At 30.0% G+C, this 22,847-nt stretch overlaps 1 protein-coding gene across 3 annotated transcripts in view; it reads left to right on the top strand.

Moving 5' to 3' along the window:
• LOC100161329 (monocarboxylate transporter 9) overlaps nt 1-22,847 on the top strand; it is a 29,968-nt gene that overhangs the window by 5,660 nt on the left and 1,461 nt on the right. For 2 of the 3 annotated variants that reach the window (XM_003241157.3, XM_029491130.1), the window contains 7 exons: nt 16,973-17,192; nt 17,493-17,636; nt 18,618-18,803; nt 19,218-19,660; nt 19,902-20,157; nt 21,205-21,447; nt 22,169-22,294. In XM_003241157.3, the coding sequence (XP_003241205.1) occupies nt 16,973-17,192; nt 17,493-17,636; nt 18,618-18,803; nt 19,218-19,660; nt 19,902-20,157; nt 21,205-21,447; nt 22,169-22,294 (1,618 nt within the window). Of the gene's footprint in view, nt 1-5,817; nt 6,008-16,972; nt 17,193-17,492; nt 17,637-18,617; nt 18,804-19,217; nt 19,661-19,901; nt 20,158-21,204; nt 21,448-22,168; nt 22,295-22,847 lie in introns of those variants that run through there. The other variant, XM_001944220.5, reaches the window with a different exon arrangement.

Below are 22,847 nucleotides of genomic sequence, written 5' to 3'. Positions count from 1 at the left end.
TTGTATAAATTATCAAATAATGAAATATTAGTTTAATATTTATAGTAAGTTTTAACGAATTATATTTCTGGGACATATCAAAATCCTGATACAGATATTTTCGGGACTTCACGACAAACTTTGAAACATCGGAATGTCTGAACACCCAAGGTACACCTAAAATGTACGTAAATCTAGGTAAAATGTAAACCTGCGAGTCGGCATTGAATGGTAACTGATAGTGATAATAGATCAAATGATTAGATTGCGGAAGCTGACTTAGACTAGGTGTATGTCATATGAATATTTTGTTGGCGTTCCTAATGTTGTTTTAAAATTACAATAATACAATATATACCATGTGACCGTGAAAACTGGGAACACTTCGTAACTCATATGTTACCTTCATTACTCAGTAGTCACTAGTCAGTAACCTATCTATACCTACATATTTTAGAATTCGATTTCAAATTTGTTTTATAAATTAAAATTAATTTTAAAAACTTAAAACCGTCGAAACACTAATTTTTGATTTGTTTTAGCTGATTTTTTTCCCGTTGATCAAATGAACTCCCTCTATCCTCCACCTACACTAAAGGCGTTTATATCTAATATCTATTATACGCCACTGCTGCGTTGCGTGTTCCCACTTCCCATGTAGAATGATATTAATAATAATAGACACTATAGATATTATTTACACTAAAAAATAATATTTTTTTTCTTACGTTGGTTTATATTGTATATGTAACTACCAGCTACCACTCATATTATCGTACAAAAATGGCAGTGTTTCGCACGTGCAAAAGATGAGTGATGGCACGAAATTCCTCCGCATCTAACGAATTCAGGTGTTTATTTTTAGCAGTAGAATTCTAGTCAAAAGCGTTTATTACGTCAAGTAGTTCGATGACATATTGTCGACTTCTATTTCTACATCGTGACCGCGAACAAAATAACAGACAATTCAGCGACAGCTAGACATAATATATAATATCTGCGCAGCGTATGCGTCCAACTTCGTATCGTTATAATATAATAAATTATAATACGCTATACCTACAGCCGCACGCTTATTTGTTTTAATTTTTTTTTTTTTTCAAATGTCCAAATCACTAAAACTATAATTATCACAACATTTAATGACTTACCTACACGGCCATACCTAATATAGCTGGCGTTGATACGGTACAACCGGGTGTTCGGAATTTCTGAAAACTTAAGATAACATGTGTTTTCTTCCCAAAAGAGCATCTTTTAATACACTGTTGTCACTTGGTTCCTCTTACATTCGCGTTGGTCTCGTGGGTCTTATAATAGGTATACATACAGCACGTCTCGTGCGTACATTGACAACGTTATTCCAACACTCGTAACTACAACACTGGTAAAAGTATGACATTCGAATATTCGATCACAATATTACTTTTATGACGGCACGTATTCACGTATTCATTTATTGCACATTTTGTCCTTAAAATAACTGCTGCAGAGTTCTACTTGTGCAATACGCGCACGTTACACTAAACGATTGAAAAATCGAATTCTGTATATTATAATAATATGACACTTATTTTATATTTTGTTATATAATATTATAAAAGAGAATAACACGTAAGTATATGATATATATGTAGGTACACATCATATTATGTTATATTAATATGCACTTGGTCAATACATTTATTCGATTATTTTTAAAAAAACGTAGATACTGTAATTTATAATACAATAAGTATGCCATATTTAAATTACCACATAAACTCACAATCTTGTAATATTTTTGACAAGCCTTATAAAATCGTATAAGTTCGTAAACAAGGCAAACAAATGATTATAAAAACAAATTATTATTATTGTACGAAAATACCTGTAATACATAACTTCGTTTTACGATTTAAATTTGTTTTTGTAAAACGAGTATACATTACACGTGACAGAACTACAGAGGACAATATTATAACGCGTCTAAAAATCATTAAAAAATATATTATAAGTACTCACATATGATAGGCAAACAACAATCGTATTATTTTTTTTTATCATTTTTTGTTCTCGCACTTGTTAATATTTTGTTATCGGTACCTACCTTATACTTATGAAAAAACCTGAAAGTGCCTTGTATGATTCGCACTGTTCAAAATAAGCAATTATAATTATGTTTAGCGATATCGATCCCGACTTATCTTAATGCAAGTTATTAAATGCAGATATTAAAATCTTATTATTACGTAACAATTTAATCGAATTGGTTTTTACTAGGTAGTTGTTTTTTTGTTGAAATCGCAAATGTTTTTTTTTTTTTATATATATATATCGTGGGTACACAACATAATATTATACATAGATAATAACGTGTCGTTCCGTTCACTGGCCTAAGACAATAAAGAACAATATAACATGTGGTTAAGAACCGAGGTGAGTGAAATCTACATCAAATAATCGAAAAACCGATTCGATCAGTCACTCGTTACTGCAGATCATAATTACTGATCTCCAAAACGATCAAGCTGTAGGCCGTAGGGTCGTGCCATTTGATGTGTATATTTTTAAAGTACCTATCTACATGTTCGTGAACCTTTGATCGTTTTCTGAACTTTTTTCAGCGGATGCACATTCTGCATGATAAATCGCTATTGCCTATATTATTACATATTATATCAGTGCCAATTAATTTCACAATGCAATTGTATTTTTTATATGGCATAGATTAAAAACAATATTACTGTCAGGATTATTCATATAATATCTATATATATATAGCTGATCCCGTACACGTCACTAACCATAAAAATTACAATTTAAAAAAAATTATGATTGTTCAACTCCTTTTGGGTGCAACTCAGCCTCCCTGGTAGGCAATCCGACAATGTGCGACAACTATATTAAGTTGGCAATGGCCGAAAATTTGATTTGACGCATGCTTGTACCTGATATTCCCGATTAACCAATAGCAACCAAATAATAAATACTAATTTCTACTAATTATTTCTCCTACAACCAATAGCAACCATTTATGAAAAAAAATTTCCACCGTAAATATCAAAATCCCCGTTTGAGCACCTCTCTGGGCTAAAGGTAGGAGAGTGAAATGTACAAATTACAACCTATTCTCAAACCTACCAAACATTTAAAAAATTTCATTAAATTCGGTCGAGCCGTTTCGGAGGAGTGTGACCATAAACACCGTGACACGAGAATTTTATATATTTTAAGAGAAATTTATGTATTGATATAATATCGTAGGTATAAAGGTTCGCAAACGATGTCATGTATCACGTAAAAACAAACATAATATGTTAAATATTTTTTAAATTTTAATACTTTATAATTATTGTATTGTGGTCACATATTATTAGACTTCACATATTCACATATATAATATAACAAATGTACTTAACAGTATGTTAGTAAGCTAATGACACCTATAATGTTGTTAATCATTATTGAATAATATGTTGTATGAGTAGAATGATACAACCTGTTAATATAATATTACGATTCATGATATCCAAATTATGTAGGTACCCACCTGCATTAGTAAGTCATATTTATTGTTGAATTGTTCAATAATAGTTGACTAAATAATGTTCGGAAAAATTATTCTTATTCTACACCTAATAAATATGTTATTAAAGACCACATCATTAACACATGTGTAAATAAATTCCGAACGTTTTTGTTTACTTAACCAAACTGACCTTAACAACATGTTGTTTTCACATAATATTCGTTTTATATGTGCAAAATTGTTTATATGTGCCGTCAGTAAGACTATAATGATTTTATATGCCATAATTAATTTATAACGTATAAAACTCGATTGATTATCAACTTTTATGGCAAACTTATTAACTATGGACATAGTATACCCTTCTGTGAGCTATCAGCTAGATGAATAATAATTTTAATTAAGTTAATAAGATTCAGTTGAGATATCAGATAATATGAAATAAAATAAGAAATTAGGATGTCGACTTGAATTTTTCCGGGAAGTCTTTTTTATTTTTCATCATTAATTTAATTATTGGCCGTATCATTAGCATCTATTGATATAGGTGCTATATTTTATTGTATTTAATTATCATTTCAACATTATAATTAAATATATATACCTATAAGAGGTATATATGCGTATAAGCGATATAAATACTATTTTATTTTTTCTTATTTACACATTGGGAATTTATTATAATCAATATTTGTATAATATAATATTATATAGGTACGTATACATAGGTGATCAATTTAAATGTCTTCTCTCATTATTTTTAAAAGTTTTAACTTTTTATAAAATATTAATTTTAAATATTTCCTATTGTCATTGTAAAACAATATTCTTAAAATACAATTATATTTTTAATTTTTTTGAATGATAATAATAATATACTTTTTAAATTTGATATTTCTATACAGTACCAATACTTAATACAATTCGGAGTACTTTCGATACATACAAATTGAATTTAAAAAGAGTAATTAATTAGTAATAAGTATTAAATTTGATTAGATTATCTGAGTAGAAACCAATATTTTACGGGGTAGGTATTCCCGTGTCACTCTATTCCACTCATCTGAAGTTTAAATAGATACTTGTTAAGTTGTAACTAATGAACTAGGTACTATTGTTCAAAATTTGATTTTGATGTATCGAAGGTACCTTTATGTAGGTACTCGTAAAAATATGCTTTTTAGGACTAAGAAATAAAAATGTATGTTGTCGTTCAAAAAACTAAAAATTCAAACATAATAACAATAAAAAATATTAAAAATGTATTTTCAATTTTATTAAATTATGTGAAAAAAACATTTTCAAAGAAGTTATAATTTTTCGAAATAATCAGTGAAGCACTTAAACGTATCACCTTGTATATGAAGGTATGGACGATCGATTTCCGGTTCCAAGTTCCAATTGAGATATAATTCTATAAACAACATAGATTTTCAATAATAATTAATTAAAAAGTATAATAGTATAACATAACTTACAAACGTAATCCGTCTTCAACAAATCGGTTTAATATATACCTACTAATATACAAGTTATATTTTCCTAACTAGTTGAAAACTGGTCTTATTATATTGTTTTTATTTTTCACATGATTTTTTGATTCCTAAGTGTTACTTATAACAAAATGGATGTTCTATTTTTATTATACTTAATGTCTACAGACTTAAGTTTGAATGTAGTTGAGCATTATCGTTTATGATATGAAATAAATTGTACCTATTCAGGTCGGGTATTAAAATACATTATAGGTTTGTAATATAACTTTTGAACAAATGTCATTTACTCATTTTAATCATACTTATAAAATGCTGTTAATTTTAAATAAATTCCATAAATGTCTTGCAAATAATTGAAAAAATAATTTATCGGAACTACACAAATGTAAACACTTTTCTAACATAAAACATTTCTATATTGAGTTTTTTTTAAAAAATTCACTTGCTTTGTATTTATTTATACCTATATTTAAAATGGCTATCCCTTTTTTGTTAAATAACTAAATTCATATAAAAGTATAATGGACAGTAATTAAGTTACAGTGCCTATACAGAATTTGTCGTTAAATAATATTTTATGTGAAATGTGAATATATAGTATAATATGATTTTTTATACCATTAATAGTTTTTATGTTTCAAGGTTCAATACTTGCCGAAAAAAATCAATTCATTATTGGCATAATATTGAAAGTATATGAGGTCACAAGAATTAATTAATATTATGTATTATATCAATCATTATGTAGTAAATGTATCGCGGTGTAATTGTTGCATGTAATTATTATTAAATTTCTAGTAAGAAAAAATAAAAATCTAAAACCATGGTTAAAACTATTAAACGTCTCCCACAGAGGCGCTAACAGCAATCTTGAACAGTTTAAATTATCAACACTGATATTGACTATGGACATACGCTAAGCAGTCTCGTTAGTGTTATGGTAACCAGTTAGCTCGACTGCGAATGTGGTAGCTCGTGTGCTTCACAAGACTCTCGACCAGTTCGTCCTAAGCAATTAGAGGTAATATAATAATTATTACTAGTAATATATATTTTTTGATGCATAGTTTTTTATTAGTTATATATATATTATATTATTATTGTAATGTTGTATAATAATATAATATTATATTTTATTATACCTTAACAAATTTCTTCGCATCTGCCATACAAAACAATTTGAATAAATTCATGAATATTCATATTAGGTACCTGTGATGGTGCAAATTATAGTATACGATATTTATACATTATAAGTACCTACACGTGTTGATTCGTAATAAATTCGATGGCATACAATATAGTCTAAAACATTCGAATAAACTCGCACCGGGCAATAAAACATTTATTAAACGTAAATTAGGTATAGGTACTACCTACCCATGTTATGTACATTGGTAAGTTAACAATAGTTTAATTTTTCGAGAGCTAATGACGCGAGGTAATGTTTTCGATTAAAAATAAAACAATGATATTTTCGAATGTGTAATACACACAATAATTTTGCATAATGGATATTATGATTATCTCACATTATAATACACGGGAATTGAAAATGTGATCTATCACTGTTTGTGAATTGTGATTATACTTTTTAGTAATTTGTACATATTATTATAATACGTAACTACGTAAACGGAAACCTCCAATAATAGATAATACATATTTTATTTCGATGTGTTCTACCTATGGTACCTTCAATAGATATACATAAATATTATATTATAAACAACGGTCGGGAACCGGGATTGTATAACATTATGATTTAAATTTGAAGTGGAACACACAAATTATTGTCAACCATCGATGTATGATATTATCATAGATCGACCATTTCGGTGACGATCGGTTCGCGTTAAAATCATAGGTTCGGATTCGTGTTGCGAAATGGTTCGAATAGTTGTTGTGTACATGTGGTTATTACCTACCTACCTGCGTTACGCGGATACACACCGCCGCCGCCGTGCCGGTCTCATAATATTGGTACACCAATAATAATAATAATAATAATAATGATAATAATAACTGTGCGAATCGTAATTATTTCTACCGGCGCGGGTACTTACAAAATATTTAAATATTATAATACCCACACGAGTGTCGTATTATTATAAAATAATATGCTAAATACAATGCACGTGTGCACGTGTGCATATACACAACTGAAAACCCCGTCTCGTGATGCAGCATTTAAACACAGCTCTGCAGAAACGCGGACGCGTCACGATAATGATACCTATCTACCTACTTAATTTTACGTTTGTCTTGCACTTATATGCTAGATACTCTATGTTCCGAGAATTCATCGTACATTTTTTTCCCCGTCCGTAAAGATACAATTAATATAATATGTGCAAGCGTGTGTGCACAAGAAAATAGTATGTAGGTACCTACGGTATCATCGTATTATACCTGTGTCGCGTATATATGAGACGACGATACCTATCTAGACGGCCGTCATTATTGCCGTTGTTGTTTATTGTTACCATGGTTTTAATTTAATATAATATAATGCAGACGTGTGTTCGGACAGATCTAATAAAATATTATGTACACATAATAATAATAATATAATATAAAGTATTGTGTCTACGCCTACAGAGATTTATTTCCATGATCATTTACATTGTGTTATAATAATATCAAACAGTTTGGTTGTGCCGCGGCCAATGTTATTATTACAAGGCGTAATGCGCGCGTATATGACATAAACTGTCGATAAAGTGTACTGCCGGAAGCCGTCCAAAGTTAATTTATCGTGTGCGACAATTTATTATTATTACATTTTCTTGGTTTAAATATTTGTTAACGTATAATATCGTCGTTATAATGCGCGTTACGGTTGCTTGCGATTTAAGTAGAATAATAATATTGTATAATATCATAAACTGCTGTCGGTATTGTTATTGTCATTATTATGTGGTATGTATATCGCACACGTCATCATAACTACGACAATTGCAAAGGGTAATAATTATTGGTCGACTGCCACCACCACCACCACCACCACCCGCACGCAGTGTTGATTTTCGTGATCCCTTCTAAAATCTATCACGTGTGAAACCTGTTGAGATTAAAGTAGGTTTTTTTATTCAAACTACATTTAGTCTTTGCTTGATGGTTGCATAAAGTTTTGATCGAGAATTTTTCCATGTTGTATAATGTTTATATTCAATTTTTATCTCGTTCACAAATATGATTGAATCTTAATTTTTCTTCACGTCACTTTCTTGTCAATATCATCAATTATTATTATAACACTAATGACAAATGACAAACTACAGTATAATGTACATTATAGTTTATAACTCATAATAATATATTATTAAACAATCGTGCATTACGTTTAAAGCTAATCGAAGAAGTATACTATAATGTTTTATAATACAACGAAAATGTTTTTTTTTTTATTTAATTAATATTTGTTTGGTGAATAACTTTAAAGAAATTGAATAAAAAACAAATGTAGGTTTGTTTGGTTAAAATTATAAAAATATATCTCTAGAGACTTGGTATTTACATTGCTTATTGACTTATTATATACATAGGAATTGTTGGCTCAATAAAATAATATTCTGAAATGTCAAAACGTATATAGGTTTATTTCATAAAATTGACAACTTTAGTAGATATTGAATGCGATTTAGATTTAATATTATAACTAAAACAATTTAAACGGCTCAGTGATCGTATTTTTTCGTAAGCATCTATTTGATTTTAAATCATGGTCAAATTTATTAATTTTACGAATTAATGTGATGATTAGTAATTTTTTTTTAATAAGGTTTTAGTTTTGGATATTAGGTATACTATACATAGAAACGTTAAGTTACTCACATTCCATAAACATAGAGCCGTTTACTAAATGTAAGTATTAAAATTTAAAACGATCGTGATATCTCTATAGAGTATTCTCGTCCGCAAACTTTTTCTAAGTTTTTCTTAAATGGCTTCAACATCGTCAATAGTTCATAGTGTTGCCAGTTACTAATATTACTTAGTAATATCGTAATCGATACAATTTCAATGTTCAATCGAAAAATAAAATAATACTACAATAACGGACATTTTTCGTTTAAAAAATAACATTTACTATGGGACATGGGTCAAATTTTATTTTCAACCGCCTTTAATCGTTGTCTTGACTTCATACGCACTATGCACCTATCCAAAATTCCGCTTATTATACTATCCATGCGATGTATATTATATTGTTGTTCTACTGTGATTTTAAATAAAGCAAACAGTATGGATAGAATACCGCCGCGGTACAACAGTCAAATGTCAAGTGACTGTTATTATAATCTCGAATGACTTGTTTTTCGCAAACATCGACGTTTTTACGCACAAAAAATAATCATACACATAATATTATATACAGAGTGATTCGGCAAGTACGCCTACCCTCATTTATGCTTTTAATAGGTAATGAATTAAAACGTAGGTATAATAAATATTCATACATTAATAAATATAGGCAACTCAAAGTCCAAAGCCCATATTTTCAAATTCTTTAGTATTTTTGTAGTTTGTACTACTTAAGGAGTATGAGCATATTATGCTTATATAGATACAAACTTCTGTCTTTCAAAATGAGAATTCCCCTTTTTTATTGCAAATTATTTGGAGGATAATTTTTTTGAAAACTTATTCATATACCTTTCCAATTCAAAATTCGAATGAGTAGTGTTTCACTAAGGAGTCCTTAAAAATGGTTTTACAAAAATATAAAATATATGTATCTAATATTGAATCTAGTTTTTATTAAACTGGGACCATTTTTACAAAATATAAATGTTGAAAGAATATTATTAATTACTAAAATTTACAAATTACCCTATTATATCTTCTAAGCCCATTATGATGGACCTATTACCTATCTTTAGTGCACAAAGTTCAATAAATCAATACTACTCGTTCGTATTTTGATTTTTATGCGTCGACATTTTCAAAAAAACATTCCAATAAAATACAAATAATCAACAGTAGAAAAGGGGAGGCCAGCTTTTGAAAAATAGAAGCTTATACCTCCACAGGACAAACCTTATTAAGTATAGTGAATACTTATTATAGTAAAGACAAATGCCAAAAATTTCAAAATATGATGGTCTTTTAGTATATTCAAAAATTCCAAAAAATCGTAATATTTTGAATAGCTGCATTATTGAAGAAAAAAAGGGGGTGACCGCTGACCACTGACCGTACTCGGTGAATCACTCTGTATATATTACTAAAGATTATAATATACGTCCGCGATTATTATAATATACGTGTCGACGTGCTTGTTTTTGTTTACTGTATACGTTCATTATATTATATTATAATATATCCTCATGCGAATTCACTAGGATTTAATTAAATTGATATTAGTATAATATTATAAATATCTATATTATTGTCCTATTATAATGATTATAGATTATTAAATATTGTATTATGTAGTTAATCAAATGTGCGTCAGGATGTTTACAAACCGGTCGGCAGCAGTCCCGATCGCGTCTAAAATACGGCGGTATTATAATAGGTAGACGATTTTTTAATTATTATTGGGGACAAAGGTTAACGGAAGTTTTCATAGATTTCATATGTACACGGATGTATTGAGTTCGACAGTTTCGCATAATACGCCGATCGACGTACCTTATCACATCACGTGCGTTGTTACAATAATGACATACCATTTATGAATGTATATATTATATTTTAGCTTCTTCGTTTTTTTTTTTTTCAAACGGCTCGTCGAAAATCGGAGTAGGATAGGACGGTCTGTTTCGTTAGTATTTTACATTATAATCGCAACATGATTTATTTTTTATTATATCAAACCTAGACAAGTATTTAAGAGTGTAGTTTCGAACTGATTGCATTTTAATGAACATGGTTTAAGGGCTTAACCATATATTATCAATGTAAATAATGCACTTCAATACATTTTATTATTCTTTATTCCATATTATTCTATTCCTGTTTAGAGTCATAAATCAAACCATCTACTAAATGATTACATAGATAATAAATAATAATAATAATAATTACAATACCTAGAAATTCGAAATCGAATTTTTTTCTCTGGTTTATCAAGATATAATTTTCGTCTATAAAAATGTAATCTGGACAATTAATTATTTCCCGAAGTTATATAGTTCATAAAATCATTTTTATGAATAATACATAAAAAATGTATTTAGGCGCATATAATTAAGTATTTTATTATAATTATTATCTATTATTACTATCATAATTTTATTATGTTATCTCGCAGAAATATTACTGACTTCCAATTGCTTAGAAGTAATTTCAAAGTCACTCTCCATTTATTAATTATTTTTTCTTATCCATTTCAATTTTACTATGAAAATAAAATATTATTAAAGTACCTATTTAATATTTCGAAATTACTCAATTTAACAACTATGTCAATATACGTTTTATATAGAAATCTTTTAATTTTTAACAATTTTAAACATTGTTATCACTTATATAATTTATACTGTTACCGCCTAAATGGTTTTATTTATCTCGTAACGGAAAATATTATTTATTATGTAAGACATTTACTATACATTTTAAAATACTTTCATTGCGGTTAATTATTTAAAATCTCAAAAATATTGCCATAGTTTATTATAGGTAATAATAAGTAGGTATTATGATAAAAGTAAATTATATATTTTTACTGTCACAAAGATCCACATATTTGATAATATTTTACTTGACATAATATGCGGTATACTTAGTAGAATATATTATTTCCTAATACTATTATGTTCTGTATTTTATATTGCAGTTAATCCAACGCATATATAATGTTTTAGAGTGTACAATCCTTTAAAATAATATGTAAAATGTGGTAAAATGTGGTAAAATGTGGCTGATGATATGATTTCAAATTACATGTTTAAAACTAATTCAGTTTCTTAATTTATTATTAAAATATTCTCTGACTGCTGCAATGTTGCTCTACGCAGCTATATTATAATTAAATATAATATATTATTATATTATAATGGATACGGTGGATTTCAATAGAGAACTATACACCTAGGTGGCTAAGTCTAATAGCATTAACTAAATAATATCTCTTTTTAACAGTTTTGTCGTAACACTTTTAGTATTTTGTGATTTTTCAAACGCATACAATGTTTTAAAGTGCATACTCAATTAAAGTAATATACTGTTTTACGAGTATAATGTGGTTAATGATATGATTTCAAATTGCATGTTTAAGACTAATTCAGTTTCTTAATTTATTATTAAAATATTCTCTGACTGCCGCAATGTTGCTCTACGCAGCTATATTATAATAATATATGATTATGTAATAGAGACGATGGATTTCAATAGAGAACTATATAGGCCTAATAGCATTATCTACCTATATAATATATTCTCTTTTTAACAGTTTTATCGTAACACTTTTAGTGTTTTGTGATTTTTCAAAAACCTGTTATAATTTTGGTATAAGCGCGAGTATCACAGAATTAGTTTTGGACGACAAAGTACATATACCTATCTACTATTTCTGTTCCTTGTAGAGGGAAAAAAGTTAGACGTAGTAAAATATTATTCTGTACATCTCCACACGAAATAACACGTTTTCAATAATATGTACCCAGTATAGATTCAAAGGGTGTTTTTTTTTGTCCGTTGTTGGAAATCGAAAGTGTGTACCTATTATATTATGTAACCAAATGTTCGCGTTATAGTATACCCCTACCGTCAAATATCATAATATCTAAGACAAACTCGATTTTATTGTTTAGATGTTTTGCTTTCGGTTGTATAGACTCGTGACGTGGTCTAATATGGGTCCCCGTTATAATCGATTATTGCTGCGGAATAACATATTATAAGAACATTTTAAATATTGTACCCGTCGACGAACTTTATCCAGCCCGCAGCCAAGAAAAGTTTTTTTTTGAAATTATATTATCATTTTCGACGGGGGATAGAGTTTTCGTTTTATTTTTCGATTTCGCCTTTACTTTCTTCGGACAATAACGTTTGCGTAACGTTTCGATGGCCACCGATAACTTCCGGAATTCCTAAACTGGTCCTCCAGAAATATTAATTAGTGGTCCCCGATGTAAATATGCGTTTCAATTGAGTAGTATTGATAGTTATGCACCAGTGTCTCAGTCTATATAATGCGTGCGTGCGCGTAGATCATATTGTAACATGATTGATTATTTTGTCCGTACCCTTGAAATCTAGTGTCATTATTTTATAATAATCTATATTGATTGGCCGTTGTTTCACTTTTCGCCATGCGACCGACCCAGAAGTGCCGCCCGCTGCAGTTGATCTTATATAATGATATATGGTATAATGATGTAATTGTCAATTACTAATAATTATTATCGAATAATAAAAAGCTTTGTCGCGACAATTATATATTGAACACGAATTTTACGGCAACGAAAATAATTTCTCAAACGATATGGTACCTACTATTTATAATAATATAATTATAATCGTAATTGTATTTTACACGCGCGCGTGTCGGACTTACACTTATAATAATTAATATTATAATAATATACTCGTGTGACGTACAGGTAGGTAACATTCGTGTTATAATCCACAAGCCGTCGAATTACTCTGTCACGTGTCTAATCTACACATGAAATGTTGTCGGCATATTATAACACAACGATTAGTAAGTTATATCGATCAGAAGAATATTATTATATCGCCTATAGGCATAGGGTGTAAAAAAACTTGCGCGTACCTTTACCACCCGTAACGGGGTGAAAAATGTATAAATCGGTAAAAGACGTTCGGTACGAGTTGTAGTTGGGCGTAATTTTGACCCAATTGTTCACTACACAATAATAACCCGAAGTACCTGAGTATAATATGGTTAACAATAATTATCATTAAATAAACCATGGAGTCTATATATTGTAACGCCACGTCGCTTTTTTTTTATAACTGTGGTTGATTTAATAATTATTGTTTCGAAAATACACCGTTTGTCTTTGATAATATAATTGAGACAATTACACTGTTATAACTATTATGATATTGTATTGTGATGTGCATGCGTGTGTTGAGCAATTACTGTTTTATACGTAATACACAAACAAATAAACAATAAATTAGGTAGGTATTATGTCTTCGGTAATTTGTATACACTTCATTATTCTCTACAACCGTATCGCGTCTCCGGCAGAGCACGACAACATGACATAATATCAAATAATATTATTTTGTTTATGAGAATTAACGTCATTCGGATTTTTGATAACAAAATATTTACAATAAAAATTGATGCAACGGACATTTTTCATAAAGGAAAGATTGTAGTTGTACAGTTGGCCTCTATAGGTACGAAAATCATACGATTTGTTATTTGTTATATTCAATATTCATCCTTATTAAAGGGGCATTTTTCGCAACAAAAAAAGTCTGACTTACTGGTGGGTAAAATGAATCATGAAGCCTAGCGTTACCTAGATTCTAGAACACGAATGCTGAGTCGTTCTAAAAAAAGGGAGTTAAATATGGTTCTCAATCATTATGGGACATGTACCAATAGTGCTCACTTTCCCCCAACATATTATGATATACACGATTACAATACTGCACCTGGCGTAAATCAGAGGAGATAAATATGTAAATAAATGAAAATGGAAAAATGCATTTAATAAAAGAATAACAATACAATATTTATAATAATAAATAATAAGGGGCATGCAATGTAATTTTTCAAAAAGAAAAAAATATATAATGTTACAATGTTTAATTTATTGATTATGTTGTAACTTGTATTAATTATTATCCTATTATTATAATTAATATTGTACTTATTCGGTAATCGGTATTGTAATCGTGTATATAATATTTTGAAGGCAATGTGTACATTCGATTGAGGGTAACTGATAATTTTTTTAAATATTTAAAAAAACCGCTGAAGGCAACTGGTCAACACCCAATCAATGTCCACAAATACTACAACAACTGGAGATCTTACGGCGTTCGGATAAAGAGTTATTATTATAACACGATGAAAGTACCCCAGCACAATAGACTTGATTTAATTGTTCATCTATTACTAATAATTTGTAGTTGTCTATTAGAATAAAAATATTCTAATATTTTAATGTTATCAAATGTTATCAAGACCATTTCACACGTTTGGAATAAAAATTGTATTATACATATTTGAAACGATCTGTTTAAATGGCTTTACTAGTTTTCCAAATAAATTTTCATGTTTTTAAAAAAAGAAAATGTTTTAAAGTATAATTATAAGTTATAACATCATATTTTCACAAAAAATTTAATTCTTTTTTTTACATTTTTTCATCGCAACCTAGCTTATGTTTTATCTGAAGCAGAAACGCAGAATAAACATTTCTAAAAATGTTGATATTCATTAAATATATATTGAATAAAACGTTTTTTTTTTTAAATTAATAATTTCATTTAAAATTTAGTTTAGTAACAGTGGTGGACACAACTTTAGCGGCATAATGTGAATACTCGAATTGACTTATACTAATCGGAGCTGTATAGCCATTTCAATTTTCACCCTGTATTTACGATATTAGATATTGTTCCTTCACTTCGACAATACGTACACAATCTGCGGGAATTTTCACAGACATACGTCGGAGAATTTTGAAAAGCAATACCTATTATTGTTGTGCTCTATCTATATTGCTTTCGTTCTGGAGCAGTAAAACGGTCGTCATCGTTGTGTAAAACTCGCACCACCGACCACACATCATAATATTAGGTATATTCGTGTTTAGACGATTATTAACGACTTATATTATCTATACTTATTGGTGTACAATATTCAATGTTTAGATTTTATCGAGTAATACGTTAAATAATAATAATAATATAATCATAACTACATTTTACACTGTAATTATGCGGAGCTGAAAATATTATATCCAATGAAATTGTGCAATCATTTAACTGCGTCGTAGAAAACTTCCGCTCTGCATATCGACCATATACGTACATTATACTTATGTATATAGGTACCTACTCCAGAAATATTTTCGACTTCCGTCAACAATATATATAAATCTGTAATTTTAATGTCATACAATCTCTGTACAAGTGCCATAAAATGTCTTACAAGTAAATTAACGACAAACAAATATGGTACACTTCACACATCATCACGACGATTAAAACGACTTTAAGACCACCATCAATCCACCACGGAGGTATATAAAATCGAGTCAATTTAATGAGTGCGTTGTATGTGTAATAAATCACTTCAGAATGAACCCAGGTATTATGTATATTGAGAGTTTGTATTTTACGGCTTATATAGGTAGGTACAGGTTTTTGTAATATTGTAAATAAATAACTGTTATAATATAATATTTATTTATTTAAGTAGTTATGTGCAGGTTGTTACGAAAAACAAACATTATATAATATATAGGTAGAAGGTACCTATATTTAAATATTTATTGCCTCTGAATAATTTAAACATGCATAAAAATTGATTGAATACCGCATAATATTAATATTAATCATAATAATTATTTATAATAATATTAATCTGTTAACGCGCGACCATTATAAACGTTATTCGCCCAACATAAAAACATAATACTTATTATTATTACCTATATTTTTTTTTACGCGGTATCGTGTTTGTATCTCTAAAAACATTTTCATTTTTTATGTATCATCCAGAGTAAAATCTCAAGATCCGCACGATGTTGTGGACACACACGGCATTTTGTCTGGATTTCGCTATAATAATTATTTTGTCAGGAATTATTAGTTTTTCTATTGCTATTTGTTTTTAAGAAAAGTATTCTGTTTGTTTATAAAAAAAAAACACAGATTATACTGTGTGTTAAGCAGGTTACCGATGTACTGTAAATGGTTTTCGTTCGTTAAATAAAAAATCACTTTCATATACCTACACAATTTTGAGATGAACACAAAATTGGTATGCGCTAACGTGTCGTTATTAATATTATTATATTATTATGTATAATTTCAGATGAAAAAAGGAGCCGGAGGATCGTTGGCGATCGTAGTCGCTCCCGATGGCGGCTGGGGATGGGTAGTAGTTTTCGCTGCGTTTTACTGCAATGTCGTTGTAGACGGAATAATTTATTCCTTTGGCATGCTCATAAATGACATGGTCAACACATTTCACGAACCGGAGTCTAAGATCACAGTAGTTGGATCACTATTAAACGGATTTTATTTAATTGCGGGTAAAATTATATTGATTTTGATTTTGCCCCTCGAATACAGCGCGGCGACTATATGCAAATTGTATTATTGCCGGGTTGCATGAACAATCGCTAAACATTTAACGAATCAAAAGTGAGCTAATGGTCCTTTAAACATAATTTAGTGGCTCATGATCGGTTTATTAAATTGTATATTTAACCATTAAATTAATACATTTTTCATGCAACCCGACATATTATATACGTACGAAATAATATATTATTATAACACTGTATACATGTAATATAGATAACAACTTTTTTTTTAAATTCCCATTAAAGGTCCGTTTGTAAGCGCCCTTCTGAACAGTGTGGATTTCCGATCAATCACAATAATTGGAAGTGTAATCTCCTGCATTGCATTCGCTTCTGCCGCTTATGTAGAATCATTGTACCAACTGATGTTCTGCTATGGTTTCATTGGTGGTAAGTCATAATTATTTGCTTTCATTCAACACCATGTAGGTATGAAATTAATAAAATAGGTAATAAAATCAAAAAAAAAAATGTACTACTTAATATAATAACAATATTTGAAAATATGCAAAGTGAAAGAAGTGAAATCCTGAAAAAAAATAACATTTTACTACGAATAATACAATTTACAACCATTCCGAAAAAACATGAAAATGCAAGAATTCCCAAACCTTACTATTATAAAAAATATCTAATAATAATAATGATTGTGTGTGTGTGTAGTAATTAATATTTTATTTCCCAAAGTGAATGATGACATTATGAAAAAAGTTACACGACACAAACTAGAGTGATCATTTCACAAAAAGTGACAGTTTCGCGAAATATTTTAGTGTTAAAAAGTTGTTTCCACTTCATGAAATGGACAATTTTTCCAAAAGATAAATTTCATGAAGTGACTATTTATATAAGTATTTTCAGTAGGTAGGTCCTTACATTAAAATGGTTTTCACAACTTATAAGGGTCGATTATGCATAATGTTATTTCAATGATATAATATGGCATACATTTTGCTGTCAAACAACTCAAGGCATTCGAATTTAAAACTCATTGACATTTAGACGACGTTGTCAAACTATTGAAAACGTGCCAATACATTTTACTTATTAGTTATTTGTTCTAGATTATAATCACGTTGTTTGATAATAATTTATTAGACGTGATACGATTATGTTATTATTATAGCTTGAGGTTCCAATGTTCATTAGGTCAAGTACAAAATAAAACTTTCAACGACTATAGATTGTATACATATTTTATGGTTTCAGATTAATACTAATTGTTGCTTACTTATTCATTGTTATATCAACAATAAAAATATGATTTCAGATAATTAATATTATTCCATTAATTTTTTATCGATCATCTTTATATGAAAATACACACCACAGGTACAAAATTAAATGCATAATCTTCTATCATTATTACAGGTATCGGATTCAGTATGGTATATGTATCTGCAGTATTAATACCTGGATTTTATTTCGACAAGTGGAGAGCACTAGCAACGGGTATAGCTGTATGCGGATCCGGGATAGGAACGTTTGTACTTGCACCATTAAATGCACTTTTGGTAGAAAACTATGGTTGGCGAGTTACCATTATGGTCCAAGCAGGTATACAGTTATCTAAAAATAAAATATTTTTATGCTTTTAAGTATGTTTAGTGTTATATAAGTTATATATGTTTGCCATTAATGTCATAAACTTGTTTTCTAAATTTAATGTGGTAGGTATTACTTTCACGATCGATGAAATATCATAACTATTATAGAAGTGAATTGAAAATGTATATATTTTATTTCTTAAATATGTCATGTTCAAAACCCTTTAGCGCCTCTGAATAAAAATCCAATCTTAGGTTATAATCTATAATCAAAAACAAACATAATCGTTATTTTTTAAGTTATTAATATATAAAGTTTTTAAGTACCTAAAATTATAGGAGACGAACAAAATATGCCCATCGAAAAACATACAGGTGAGTTCGCGAATAAAAATAATAAAAAAAATATGATTTTATTTTTTAGGTCTCGCATTGAGTTGCGCAGGCGCTGGGATACTTTTCCGTCCATTGAAGCCAACCATCGTCGAAGTGCCGACTATCAATCCAGTCGTGATGGAACCAAAGTTACCCGAAGACGAGCCGCTGTTGACGAAAAGCATCACGGCCGAGAGGAAGATGTCGCTGGACAGCAAACACAACGCGGTCAAAAACGGAGCTCCGACGGCCGAAGAAATTTACAACCACCTGTCGGGTCGCCTAACACCCGAAACTCGGCCCACAAGCATATCGTGTCATTCGCTCAACACCCACAATCAGTACCTGAAGGATAAATTGCCAACTGACCTACCGGAAAAGAAATTATCCGCTGTCAGTCTGAGGAGGCCGTCCGTATCTGCGCATTTGATGGACAGAGACGACCGATTTTTCGGAGGCAGTCTGTCCAGACTGCCGCAGTATTCGTCGCAGGTATGTTTTTTGTCCAGAGGTCCAGAACAATTTTCTCCATAGGTTTTTCGATCTCGTCCCCTACAGCTGGATATAATACAAATATGAATATACGTATTACTATATTATAGGTACCCCGCAACGTGCGTCGATCAAAAACTTTATTATAATATGATCTGTTGTCATAAAAAAAATTACACAATTACACGCTACGCCCGCGCCGTAGGGTAGACTTATTTATTTCTTGCAGGCATTGTTTTAGGTGAGCTCGTTGAACTACGCAATGTCAGTGACGAGAATACCAGCCTGGAACGAAGCCGAGGAGGGGGATGACGAAGAGCCTTGTTCGAAGAATAATTCGTTCCGGAAAAACATGAAGAAATATTACAAATCGGCTATGCACACACTCATGACGATGTTGGACTTTTCCATCCTAGCCTCCCCGTCTTTTTTCGTGTTGACGTCCAGCGGTTTTTTGACGATGTTGGGATTCTTTGTTCCATTCATGTACATTAGCGGTAACTATGAGTCTTGTTTTATTACGATTTTACCGCATATACCTACCTATTATGTTACTTATAACACTTGTGGGGTGGCCGAAAAAAATTAATCCACGAGATGTACCGTAAATCACCAAAAAAATAAAATAAATATATACAGTAGAATCTGCTTAAAGGGGACACCTGCTTAGTGGGGACATTAATGACAGTCCCCAATGAATGTATTATATGTAAAATTCTTCAGTTAATCGAGTCAGTCGGGATAATGGAGACAAATAAGTCACCGCCCGATGTGTCCCAATTAAGCGGATTCGACTGTATACATATATGTTACCCGAATAGATGATTATTTAGGGACTGTCGTGATTTTCTAGTCATTGTTTACAAATCTACGGCAAAGATCGTCTTATTAAAACCATATTAACCAATGTGACAGAGGGTGTGCGTTATTATGTATCAAATTTTATAAATTTTTTTTTCATAGCTAACATTAGAAATTTTAATAGAAAATTCCCAACAAGTTTTTCTGCCTCAATAAAAAAAAAACATGTTTATTTAAAAAATTAGAATTTAGATTATTATTATTTACTATTTCAACGGAAACAATAAATATTACCTATTATAAAAACTCTTCTTGATATAAAACCGTAAAATACACTTTTACAATTAATTAAAAATTGTATTTTTATAGTTTCAGCCAAAAGAACCTATATGTTTCGGCTGATATAGTGATATGATATAAATGTCCATCATCGATATTATAATATGTATAACATGAGCCTACACACCGAATCTAGTGACTAGTACTTACCTAGACGGTTTTGCTTTTCTACTATATCATGATTTACGTCAAACTCATATTAAATTAATTTGTATTTCTGTGAGACTTAAAAATGTCATAATTATTATAATTTGTAAACGCCCAGTTGCAGGCCGCTCCCGTGGCATGTACGACGGGATATTCCACACGACCTGTTGAAGGCCGATCTAAAATATTTTTTTACGTATCTACTCGTTATTAAAATATGAATTAATTGATTTCGACTAATGACAATTTTTCCGCAGAAAAAGCCATCAGTATGGGCATGGACAAAAACGTAGCCGTGTGGCTAGTATCCGCGACGGGTCTGACGAACACGTTCGGGAGAGTAATATGTGGTTGGATATCCAGTTACGAATCCATCGATCCAATCCTGGTTAACAACGTGTCTCTCACGTTTGGAGGCCTCTACACCGTCTTGTTACCGTTTCTCCCGTATTCGGTGTTCTCGTACTACTTATACGCTTCGCTGTTCGGATTTTCCATGGGTGAGCACCGTAATTTTACGCACATCGATTACGATCACTTTTATGCCCAGTTGACAGTTGTTGTGCAACAGTTGGATAAATTTATCTGGACTTAACTTATCTATATAGATAAAATATTTCTACAAGCTACTTTTAATTAAGGCGTTCCTACGTTTTCCAATATCAATCTTGATTCGACTCAGAATTAATATTTTTGTACAATTGTATAACAATTGGACATAAATTGGAGGAATACATAAAAACCATTTTTTTGAAAATCAAAAGGTTATAGAGTCCTGTATTAACGTTCTTAATATTAGGCCACGGTCTAAATGGGTTATAGGTAATAGGTAGGTATACACCACTCACACGTCGGTAGTTTTTGAAGGTAGTATGAAATATTGAACTTGAACAATATTACTGTTCAACTAATTAATGATATTAATAAAGATCTGTATTTTATTCGCGCTTTAGAATGTGTTTGAAATTCTTTCGTGAATAACTTCGAAAGTAAATTCTACCAAGCCATTGCAACTAAAAGAATTTGTTTTGGATTTGTATTAGCGCGTGTGTGTATACCTATATTGTATAATATGTACTATTATAACAAAATTTACGAAATTGATAATTTGAACTATAAAATATTTTCATACGCATATTTAACTCTGTATAATATATTGGCCGTCTTTGATTGTTAAGTAACACAAATGCAAACATTTTAAAAACATTTATTTTTTATTAGCTTGTTTCGCGTCTTTGAGATCGACCATGATAGTCGAACTGACAGGTCTCGAATTGCTTACGAATGCTTTCGGTGTCTTGTTGATGTTCCAAGGAGTTGCAGCTGCCGTCGGATCTCCATTATTGGGCAAGTGCAATTATATAATAAAACTTAACAATAAATAAACTTTGTAACGCGCAGACGAGGAATTTTTGTGAGTTCACCTGGCTTATAATAAAAGTACCTATCCATCCGTTTAGGTCAGTCCAGGTTAGGTATTATATTAGGAGTCATTCATTTGGGTGGATTAATATTTATCTTTGATGTATATAACGTATCTTGAGCTTAGAAATTAATTATATACAGTAAGTAATTATATAGTAGTAAGACGTAAGTATATATACTCGTAATTCGTATTATATATAAATAAAAACTTTTATAATATTGACTGCCGATAGGTGATAATCATTTTAAGAGGACGTGATACCCCCGCATGTGTGGTCTCCGTCTTACAAGTGCGTAACATATTAAATTATGTGCAAAGCAGAACACGTGTAGCTTCGTTAGCTTAAAAATTAGAGTGAATTGACCTCTAATAAAATCTAAAGGTAAGATTATAATCTAGACAACCTCGTGGGCTTTTTATTATATTTTAATTTTAAAGCGAGCTATGAGTATTTTAAAATTATAAATTGTTTGT

Source organism: Acyrthosiphon pisum, chromosome A3 (assembly GCF_005508785.2).
Source record: "Acyrthosiphon pisum isolate AL4f chromosome A3, pea_aphid_22Mar2018_4r6ur, whole genome shotgun sequence".
NCBI lineage: Eukaryota > Metazoa > Arthropoda > Insecta > Hemiptera > Aphididae > Acyrthosiphon > Acyrthosiphon pisum.
This window is presented reverse-complemented; position numbering and strand designations above follow the sequence as displayed.